An 11,772-nucleotide genomic window follows, 5' to 3' on the forward strand; every position below is an offset into this window, starting at 1 on the left:
GGATTTGGTTTTAATAGATCTTATATTAATTAAACTTATTGCAGTGTTTGTTGTTTGATTAAAGTGTAAAGAGATCAAAGAGATTTCAGTGTATGCTGGAGGATAGTGTAATTGAGACTTACCCTCTTTTAATGGTCTATTGCCCCAAAGAGTTGGAATTAGAAGAGCTGTATTTTCCATTAGTATTAGAGGTAGGTGAAAAGAAGTTAGAATAAATAAAAGAAGGTTTATCTTAGAAGGTGTTTATACAAGCAAGTAATGCTTATCTTTGAAGCTTTAATTCTCACCAAAGAAAGGTCGGGTCCAAGGAAACAGGATAGCTTCTGTAGCAAAAAACATGCTCTTTCAAATGATATTTTAAAAAAAACCCTACACATTTGAGATATTTGAATATGAAAAACAGTGAAAATTTGCATAAATACATAGCCAAATTTTTGGGATGGTCATATCTTCAGCTTCACTTGACTGTAAAAGCTCATATTGCAAATCTTGGAAGTACCTCATGGTACATGTCTGTTGGTAAAGTTGTACCCTCAGCTGACTTATCTACCAGCAGCAGTATGGAGCCAAACTTTGCCAAAATTTTTAGTTGGTGAATTTTTTTGCCTATTTTGCTGACCTGTAGAAATGGAAGCACGTTTGCAAAAGATTTCAAACTTGGCACAGAAACTTGCCCCAAGGTGTTGTACCAAACTGCAAAATTTCAGACTCCTAGGTACTTTCCTTCTGCCGCAGTGCTTAAGCAAAGTTGGCATTTTAGGTCACACGAGGCATGAGAGTGGATCAATTGCTTTTGTTCAACCACCCCTACTTCCTGACCAAATTGAGAAAGATCCCCAAAAATTTGCAGAGTTTCATTTGAGATCCTAGACAACACCCCTATAAAATTTGATTGGATTTCAAGGGGGTCAAGCGTGGGCGGTTTTCAGTATTTGTCCACTTGACATGGAATGACTCCTAAAGCTTTCTTGATGACACCAGGCTTTGAGCCACCTATTAAGGTTCTCAGTATTTTGTACTCTTTCCTCTCCCTCTCCATAAGTAGACAGTACTTCTGAAAAAGCTACAGTCTTTACAAAAGGTTTTATCCCCTACCTCAGCTCCCAAAAAGCTTTCTGTAAGTTGGTTATTGTTGGCTAGGACATTTGTTCCAAGGTGGATAATAATATCATGGTTCAAATTCTTTGCTGCTTTCCTAATTACAGTCAGTATTTGTCTGGTATTTCTGGTAGCTGAAGATCCTGGAAGGCATTTCACTATTTTGAGTTCCTTGTCCTGTGTTCCAAGGTTAATCCCTCTGATGATGGAATCTCCTAGCAGCAGTACTTTGCTGGTTTGAACTTTTTTATATGTGCTTTGGAGGGTGTTTTACTTCACAAATTATTTTCACTGGTTCTAGATCCTCAGTTCTTTTATCTTGAGCATCACAATGCTCTAATGGAGCAAAGGGATTATTTAGGGGCAACAGTTGTGAAGGTGGATGTTTGTGTCACATGCTGCAGTCTACCTGAGCCTACTTCGATCTATTTATATCTGGGTTGTTTTATTCTTTGGGGGAGTGGTGATAAATTGGTATATTTGTGTGGGATGTTTGTAGGTGCTTTAATTGCCTCCAATTCCTGTTTAAGTTTACAGAGTTCCTCTTTGATACTTGAAAGTTAAAGACAGATGGGGTGCCTGGGAACTAAAGCACCAAAATGATTGCCCTGAATAAAATTCATCTTGGTTGTTTGGAATTGGGATTGACTGAGATTTCTTAATTATTGGGCTGTCTATATATGAGTTGCAGACCCTGCGGGAGGATGGGAGGGACTAAAGTCTCAATGAGTCACCAAGATCCCTATCTATAGGAGGGCTTAGCAATTGAGACACTATGATACAAATTCTGCTGGAATCAACCTTTTTTTCCCCTTTTTTAAAAATTCTAAATATTCTCAATAAATCTAGCTAGCAGCTTCTGTGCTTAATCTCCATCTACAGATTAAATCTTAAAGCTGCTTTCTGGTCTGACTGTGTAAAATAAAATAAACCTTATTTGCAGTATGAAAGACAAGAGTTAGTCAGAAGAGTTTATCCCCTCTAATGACAGAGCTAAGTAGAAAAAGAAATGGAGAGAAGGCTTTTGTTTGTTTTGGGTTTTTTTTAAGGGGGTGTGTGAGGGGGGAAGGGCTAGGTTAAAAGGCAGAAAAGTTACACCACACTATAGACCAGGGGTGCATAATTCCAGCATTCGAGGGCCGAATCCAGTTGGGTTTTCAGGATTTTCCCATTGAATTTGCATGAGATGTTGCCTGCACTGAATATTGATCTTATGCATATTCATTTGGGAAATCCTGAAAACTTGGCCTGGTGAAGGCCAAAGTTGAGCACCCCTGCTATAGACAAACAGTTCTTAAGATTAAATCCCAATAATTAAATAAATAATAATAAAGTCTGTGCTCAGGTCTAGAGAAACACAGTCAACAGTTTTTAAATCTCCAAATTAAATAAATAAATCAAGTTTGTGCTCAAGCCCAGAGAACACAGCAGTTTTAAATCCTAATAATTAAAATATTAAAGTTAATGCTCAAATTAAGAGAAAAACTATTTTAGGTAGCAGAAATCTATTTTCAGTCAGTTGAGATGATAAGAATAAAATCAAAGGTACTTAGCAATTTTCCAGATCAGATCCTTGCAGAACAGCACCTGGAAGTTAAGATAAGAAGATGCGAAGGCTTGCATGAGCAAAATCTCCAACCTGCTGGCCTGCACTAGCCTCAGCTCTCCCTCTGCTGCTTGCACTGGTGAAGAGTTAGAGGGATTGTTGGGGGGGTTAGGTTGAGAAGGACTGAAGGAGCAGAGATTAGGAGAGTTGACGCCCCCACTAAGATGGTGCCCGGAGGTGTTTCTCCCCTCCCTTTTTACTATGCCACTGACTTTGGGAGGACTATAAATATCAGGTATTAGAGTCCAAAAGTAGAAGTATTGCCATCAATATCTTAGAAAGTAAGGAAGCTACTTTTTTTTTGGCCATCCTTATTAGAAATCTGGAATCAATATACCTGTAGCAGATTTTCTTTCACTATGTACATTTGTTTCATTTGTGCTTACATTACATAAATGCCTAAATTAAAAAGAAAAAAATCTTTTGCTTTTCAAATAGCAGTCTGATCAAGTTCCTGTTGAGCTCAGTTCTGGTGTGGAAGGAGAGGAGAAAAATGAAGTGGAGGTGCAACTTTGTGAAAAGGATTACTTTGAAGTGCGAGGAAGCCGCTTCTCTAAGTCTTCAGAAGAAAGGCAACGCATGTTAGTTCAGCGCAAGGAGGACCTGCTGCATCAAGCTCGAAGGTAAAGAGCTTTACCTGAGGCTGCACAGGATGTACAGAGTTTGAAAGTACTGTATTCTTGCCCACATTTGAGCTTCAACTGTTACTTTCTTAGCTCAACTTTTTGTTTTTCATATGCTCAATTTCTGCCCAGTAAAAAGAGTTGATGAAAATCAAGTTGGGCAGTTTCTTTTCTCCATTAAACTATCAAAAAGACAATTTGACTAGTGTGTACTAGACAAATTGAAAGACAAAACGTTGAGCTGTTTAACTTGTCCAGGACTTTTTGCACACAGGGGACATGAGGAGGGGAACATGAGAAGTTGGGTGTGTATTTTAGCTGATGTGTGCTTTTTAAGGCATAACCTTTTTTTTCCCTCTTATAAGATCTTTTCTTTGTTGTTCCAGGCGCTATTTATATAAAATTTCAGATGAAGAAAATTCCTCTTTCCCTGAGAACAACTCTTTTGAAAACACTCCTACAGATTTGGTGATGACACGTCGCCACATGCTGGCAACTGCTGCAGAACGTAGGCTTCAGATGCAGCAGAGCTCCTGGCAGTCTTAGATCACCTTTCCTGTTCCATTACTAGCCTGAAATATTCCGGACAGAAATATTTCCACCAGCAAGAGTGATTTCAGAGCTGTTCTACAGAGCCAAATGATTCAATTTTCACTCTCTAAAGCATGGGCTCTACCGATACTACGCTGATAATGTTTATACAGCAGGCAAATTTAATCTTTTTTGTATTATTTTTGAGATGTTTACCAAAAATGCTGTTTTTAATGCATGTCTTCAACTTTTCAGTATAAATTTGGACTCCTCAGGCAATGGAAAGCAGGTTGTATCCTGAAGTCTTAGGTCACTAAAGATGCTGGCATTCATTAGATAAGTTCAAAGGAGTATTAGAAAAATGATTAAAGATTTGCTGGTATCCTTGCACAAGATAGGCAAGTGCCACTGCTACTTAAGCTACTATTTAATTTAAAAAATTTGAAATTTGTCCATAGTCTGTTATAGAAGCTTATATTTCCCCCTTTTCAGATTCTATCTTTAGCATATTTGATCTCTAGTAAGAAAAGTGTTTGGAGTGTTTGTTATAGAGTTAGAATGTGAGTTTAGTCCTGAAGTAGTAAGGCTTTATAGAATGGTCTGTCCAGGCATAGAAGCAAAGGGCGAGAAAACCATTAAGAGATGAGATAGTTTGGGAATATGTGCCATACATCTTTTGTTTTGGCTCTCCTGCTTCATTTTGGTTTCCTTATTTACACCTGTCTGAAACTTTTTCTCTATTTTGTTCACCCTTCTGTTCAGTGCAGGAATTGCCCTGGCAGATTTTCTACTGAAAAGCTTAAATCTCGTTTCTCTTTGGAATCTGGCACATGTGTAAATTGACCAGTAGGTGTCACTGTTGTGCAATGACTGTCTCCCCCCTCCCCCCAGGGGCAATGAATGCTACTTTTGTTACGTCCCTTCTAGATTCAGTGCATTAGATGTTCAATCTCTTCCCGTAATCCGGGAGTTGCAGAAATCGTAACACTTTTATTGGCACATGCTCCCCCCACCTTAGAGAGAGCGTAAGAGCCCCTTGTAGTTTCAATTTCTGCAAGCAAGCAATCCAAGCATAAGTCTTTTGGATTTGCTCTGCATATTTTTCTTTTCTTTCTTGCTTAAAGTTCATTATTTTCAGTGGCTTAAGTGCCTTGAGACCCCTTTGCAGAGGTCCTATATCGGAGGAAAAGACAGTCCCATGGAGCCAGACTGCTGTTTCGCTGAGAAACTTCTGTAGAGTCAACCTGCTGTGTGCCACCCTTCCATTCCCCTGGGAGCTCGCTTGCCCTCTGACCTTCTCAGGGATTTAAACGCAGGCTGTAAGCATCCCAAGTAAAGCATCCTCCGGGTTTCAGGGCACAGGGCACAGGCTGCATTTCCCGCCCCCGGTCACATGGAGAGGATCTGTGGGGTGGAAGTTACAGTCAGTGTCCATCCAAATTGCAGTCCAAAGATCTTCATCTAATCATTTTGGAGTTGTTCTGAAACAGAAAATATTTTTCCTCCATTCAGCTGCAGTATACAGAGCTGACAGGCAGGCACTTCAGACACTGTGAGTACACCTCCATTATTTCCTATGGGAACTTATGGGGTAGTCAGTGAAACTCTCTCAGCTTCTGAGGGTAGGGTTCAGGTCTCCCACTTCCCAGACCCCAAATTGCTATTTTTTATTTTCAGATTTTGTATATTCTGTTTTTGGCGCGAATTTGCTGGTGGCGGCCATCTTGGATTTTTATCTATCATTTTTTTTTCAAAGTTTTTTATTTTTGCCTCAAAGCTCCTCGATTTGCTTAAAACTCATTTGGGATGGACTCCCTAGTCCATAATCTGCAAACGTGTGCATTGATTGTGCTGAATTGGCGCTGGATCAGTGACCATGTACCATGTGCCATAGCACATTGGGGATGGGGCAAGAGCTTTGGGCTTTTCCTCCTTAGGGTCCTCCAGGGCTGGGGATCCCACCCAGAGGCCATTGTGGATTCTGGCGCCAAACATTGTTATGAGTCTAGAGACTCTTTTGGCGCCATGTGGGTGCCTCAGCAAGACCTTCCAATGGACAAGGGGTGTGAATTTTCACCAGATTCTATTCGGCTCCTCTGGAAAGTGTATTCTTTGGACCCAGGTCATTTGGCACAACCTTCAGGTACATAATTTTTAGCCAGTTGCGCCAGTAACAAGGCTCCCTATTCAGGGGACTTCTTCTCCGGATATGGCAGAACTTGATTGCATTGGTTGCCATACCGATACTACACCTCTTATTTTCCGGACACTGCTTCTATTTTGGATCCAGCTGATACCCTTGCTGGGACTAGTCAACATGGTTGCCCCAAGAGTAAAGAATTGGGTGAGGATCCCTCCGTCCGCAGACTTTAAACCTGGGTTGGTCCACCATTTTATTGCTGAGGTTCTGAAAGAGCTCAAATTGGAATCGCCACCTGCCATGTCTCAGTGTTAGGTCATGGACTGCTCTAATGTGCTGTCCTTTTTTCCATCCCATCCTCAGCTTCTTGGTCTGCTTACAGAACAATGGGATACCCCAGAAACTCTTTCCAGCTCTCTAAAGCTATGACTAAGCTTTATCCCCTGGCTCCTGATTTTCAGCAGTTTTTTGAGCGACCTAAGGTAGATTCTGCTGTGGCGTATGTTACCCATTGCATGGCCCTCCATAGCAATGGGAAAGTAGTGCTAAAGGACTCCCAGGGTCACAGAGTAGATATTATATTGAAAAAGCTTTTTTAAGTGGCTTCTTTAGGTATCATTGTGACTGCTGCCTGATTTGCGGTGCGTGTCTATCACATCAGATTGCAGTTTGCCCTCTGCAGACATGAATGCCTGTCCCCACTTAGTAATGGTATAGATTAGGTGGCGGACACCTTTTATGATCTCATTTGAGTTTTTAGTAAGGGCTTAGCTTATGCAGTGTCTGCGCAACGGACTCTTTGGATCCGTCATTAGTTCTGGGGACTCTGCCTCCACTATAAGCAGACTTCCTTTCAAGGGTCAGCTTCATTTTGGCAAAGGTCTTGACCTCATGGCTAGTGTTGCTGATCACCACCCTAAGTCTTTCCCTGTGAACAAATCTTGCAGGACTTTGGAAGGGGACCATAGTAATTTTTGTCCCTCCCGTCAATTTCATCAGAGACCCTCGGACTTGTCTTCCCAAAGATATTCCCAGGGACACCATCCCCATTACAATAATTCCAATTCCAGATGTCCTCAGGCATCCAGATCCCAAGCAGCTACTGCTCCTTAAAAGCCCCAGTGATGCCAGAAGTCGGGTGGGGCTTCCTCATATCAGGAGCCGACTTTCTCAGTTTTACCAGGAGTGGACTCGCGTATCCTCGGATCAATGGGTGCTAGACATCATTCGGGAGGGGCACAAGATAGATTTCTTTTGCCTGCCTCTGGATTTGTTTCTGGACTTGCCGGCAGGTCAGCCCGAGAAGGAATCAAAGATCCGCGCTACTATGCAGCGTGTCTTGGACATCCGAGCCAAAGAACCTGTTCCAGAACACGAATCCTCCTTATCCTTCAATGTGCCAAAGAAAGGCTCAGAGAACTGGAGGCCCATTCTGGATCTCAAGTCGGTCAATCACTTCCTGCGGATTCCTAATTTCCAAATGGAAACCATGTGCACAATGCTTGCTGCTGTCTCTCCTGGGGAGTTTCTAGCATCCTTGGATCTCACGGAGGCGTACCTCCATATTCCAATATTTCTGGAGCAGGTTTCTGCGTTTCCATGTTCTGCAACAGCATTTCCAGTTCGCAGTTCTTCCCTTTAGGCTCGCAACAGCGCCCCACACTTTCATCAAGGTTATGGTAGTTGTAGTGGCCTTTCTCTGCAGGCAGGATGTCCAGGTCCATCTTTACGTAGACGACTGGCTGATCTGAGCTCTGTCTTGACAAGAGTGTGCACATGCGGAGGTATCTCTGCTTCAGGGCTTGGGTTGGATTGTCAACTTCAAGAAGAGCCAATTGATGTCATCACAGACCTTGGAATATCTGGGACTTCAACACCCGGCAGGGTTGTGTGTGTGTTCCCGAACCATGCAGACAGAAACTTCAGCAGCAGATCAAAGATGATCTGGGCCTTCCAGCCCCCACAGGCTGGCATTATCTGCAGGTGCTGGGATCCATGGCAGCCTCCTTGGAATTGGTCCCCTGGGCCAGAGCACACAAGCGCCTTCTACAGGAGTCCCTCCTTTCTCGGTGGTCTCCGCAGCGTCATTCCCTTCAGATGCTGCTTCTCTGGACGGAACCAGTTCACAGTAGTCTGTACCAGTAGCTTCAGGGGAAGGCTTTCCACCACATCAAACCTCTTTGGATCACGGAGTGGATTGCTCTCTTGATGGATGCAAGTCTGTCGGGCTGGGGTGCTCACTGTGGTGACCGCTCCATTCAGGGGCAGTAGACTCCTTGTCAGAATTGTTGATCGATCAATCATCTAGAGCAGGGGTGTCAAATGTCGGTCCTCGAGGGCCACAGTCCAGTCAGGTTTTCAGTATGCATGAGATCTATTAGCATACAATGAAGCAGTGCATGCAAATAGATCTCATTCATATTAATTGGGGAAAGCCTGAAAACCCGACTGGATTTTGGCCCTCGAGGACCGACATTTGACACCCCTGATCTAGAACTTCAGTCTAGTTGTTACTTGCTCTCCAGCCACTCTGGAAGGACAAGTGGTGCGAGTGTTCTCAGACAACGCCACGGCTGTGGTGTATTTAAATCGTCAAGGAGGCACAAGAAGCATTCCCTTGGGCCAGGAAGCTCACATGCTGTTTCACTGGGCGTAGTTACATCTGCTGTCTCTCAGCAGTGCATGTGGCCAGAGTTGACAATGTACAGGCAGACATCCTCAGTCAACAAGTTCTGGACACAGGAGAATGATCCCTCTCGTGGAAAGCGTTCCGTCTGATCATATAGTGCTGAGGTCAGCCCCAGATGGACGATGGCTTCAGCAGAGAACTTTTGAAGGTCAGGCTGGACACCTTGGCTCAGCCCTGGCCAGCTCACAAGCTCCTGTATATGTTCCCTCTGTGGCCTCTGGATAGTTGGGTTATCCACTGGATAACGATGGATCCTGGCCGCAAGATTCTGGTTGCTCTGAGCTAGCCTCACGGCCCGTGGTATTAAAATCTCATTCACTTCAGCAGGACAGGAAGCTCAAACTCCCTCTTCATTGCAACCTTCTCAGTCAGGGTCCGGTGCCCATGGAGAACCCACCGCGCTTTGGTATTACGGCATGGCTTTTGAGTGCTCCACCATGATGAGGTGCAGTTATTCAGATGTGATCATCTCGACGCTTTTGAAGTCCAAGAAACCTTCAACTATGGTTTCTTATGCCAAGGCATGGAAGGCTTTCTAATAGTGGTGTGCTAAGGACCGGGTGGAGCCTTAGCTCCAGGCAGGTTTAAATAAGGGTTTAGCGATGGTCTCCCTTAAAGTTCAGATGGCTGGTTTTTCGTGCTTCAAGGCATGCAGTGCTTTTTGTTTACTTACTGCTCATCCAGATGTTACCTGGTTTTTGAGGGGGATGATTCATTTGTAGCATTCCTTGCATCATCCTTGCCCTTCGTGGAATCTTAACATCGTTCTACAAGGTCTTGTGGAAGCCCATTTGAGGCATTAAAGGATGCTATTATTTTGGATCTGAAGATCAAGACTGTCTTTTTGGTTGCCATTGTCTCAACATGGTATATTTCGGAGCTTCAAGCTCTTTCATACAGGGAACCCTTTCTCCAAATTACAGACGCAGGAATTGTTCTCTGTATTGTACCTTCCTTTCTACCAAAGGTGGTTTCCGCCTTCCATGTCAACCAGGAGGTTCATTTGCCTGCGTTTCATTCTACAGGTTCTGAGTGAAAGGATCAGATATTGCGCAAGCTGGATATCAAGAGAGTCTTGCTCCACTATTTGGAGAGGACTAGTGATTTTCGGCTGTCTGATCATCTTTGTCCTCACTGCCTTGACTCAAAGTGATTGGCCGGCATGTAAGACCTTGATAACTAGATGGATTTGTATGGTCATTTCCGTGTCTTATTTCACCCACGGCAACCAGCTGCCAGTTTTCCTTAAGGCCCTAGAAGTGTTGCTGCTTTATGAGCGGAGTTTTGCACGATTCATCCAGATGAAATTTACAGGGTGGCTACTTGATCCTCTCTTCATACCTTTACCTGGTTTTACCAGGTGGATGTGGCGGCTCGTTCTGATGCTGCTAGACACTGCCATTGCTTTGCTACATCACTGAGCGTACTGAATCTGGAAGGGACCTAACAGAATGGAAGATTAGGTTTATATCTTTGATAATCTTTCTGTTAGTCCCTGGAGAATTCAGCATAGCCCGCCATCTCTCAGTTATTCTGGATCACCTGTTTTCTGAATCGGTTATTTTCTTTAAAGGCTTGAGGATCTTCCAGCCAGTAGATGGATCATGTGGAGAGTTTGCTCTTCTGTGAGTGCTCGTTGCACACAGCAGGTTAGTTCTACTTTGTTTCTCAATGTTTTTCTGTGTTGCCTTTGAGCCAATTTATTGCTTATTTTTGTTTTGCAGAGCAAACCAGTTCAGAAATTATTTATGTTGCTGGGGCACTTCCTCAGTACCTCCTTCCTAATCATGAATTTGTTAGGCATGTTGCTTAGCTTTGGGACTGAACTACAGTGGCTCTAATTCTCTTTAAGGTGGGAGGAGCATATGCTCAGAAAAGTATTATAATTTCTGCAACTCTTGTATGGTGGATAGGGATTGAACACCTAGCATACTGAATCCTCCAGAGACTAACAGAAAGATTATCGAAGGTGTAAACCTAATCTTACATTTTATATCATCCCCAACCTTGGTCAGCCAAAGAGGGAGGGGGGAGGCGGGAGGCAAGCTCTGGCAATCAAACAGTGCTGCCAGCCCTTGTGCGAAAACTTGGACTTCAGGCAGTAGAGAGATTTGTGCTAAAAAAAAAAAAAATTGTCCACTTTTGAAGTTGCACAACAAAACTTACAAAGTCTGTGTACATGTGAGCTTGCTGTCAAAGTAATTTACCGTATTTGCCGGCGTATAAGACGACTGGGCGTATAAGACGACCCCCCAACTTTTACAGTTAAAATATAGAGTTTGTTATATACTCGCCGTATAAGACTACCCCTTCTTCCATACCATACGGTACTTTATCAGTACTATAGTTGCACTATGTATTTTATTACACACTGCCTTTAATGTAAACTGTAAAATTGCAGGACATCAATGGGACAGGAGTGCCAGCCCTACACAGCGGCACGCCTCCTGCTCGCCCCCGCAACTTCCTTAAGGGCTAGACTCCACACACGGCCGCATGTGCGAGAGACGTAGTAAAGAGAAAAGGGGTGGGGCCAGAGCGCCGCTGCTTCCCGCTGCACAGGATGAAGGAGCTGGCACCCTTGTCACACTGATGTCCCGCCATGGCCCCGCTGATGTCCCGGCAGGTTTACTACCGTGTTTCCCCGATGATAAGGCAGGGCCATCAAATAAGACAGCCCCCCCTTTTTAGAAAAAAATATAAAATAAGGCACCCCCCCGCAAATAAGCCACCCACCGATACCTGCGCTTACCCGAATCGGGTGGTACGGTGGGTGACTCCGTGTGGTCCCTGGCACCCCCGACACGATCGGGGCAAGAGGGAGCTCAAGCCCTCTTGCCCCCCCGACTCCCCGACACGATCGGGGCAAAAAGGAGCCCAAGCCCTCTTGCCCCGCCGATTCCCCAACTCCCCGACAATATCGGGCCAGGAGGGAGCCCAAGTCCTCCTGGCCACGGCGACCCCCTAACCCCACCCTGCACTATATTACGGGCAGGAGGGATCCCAGGCCCTCCTGCCCTCGACGCAAACCCCCCTCCCCCCAACGACCGCCCCCCCCAAGAACCTCTGACCGACCCCCCTGGCC

The 11,772-nt window shown here is 44.3% G+C and overlaps 1 protein-coding gene across 2 annotated transcripts in view; it reads left to right on the top strand.

Moving 5' to 3' along the window:
• AMFR (autocrine motility factor receptor) overlaps positions 1-11,260 on the top strand; it is a 705,232-nt gene extending 693,972 nt beyond the window's left edge. For both annotated transcript variants that reach the window (XM_033940583.1, XM_033940582.1), the window contains 2 exons: positions 3,143-3,327; positions 3,714-11,260. In XM_033940583.1, the coding sequence (XP_033796474.1) occupies positions 3,143-3,327; positions 3,714-3,873 (345 nt within the window). In that variant the 3' untranslated portion in view covers positions 3,874-11,260. The remainder of the gene's footprint in view (positions 1-3,142; positions 3,328-3,713) is intronic.
• Positions 11,261-11,772: the final 512 nt, after the last annotated feature.

This window comes from Geotrypetes seraphini, chromosome 4 (assembly GCF_902459505.1).
Source record: "Geotrypetes seraphini chromosome 4, aGeoSer1.1, whole genome shotgun sequence".
NCBI classification, from domain to species: Eukaryota; Metazoa; Chordata; class Amphibia; order Gymnophiona; family Dermophiidae; genus Geotrypetes; species Geotrypetes seraphini.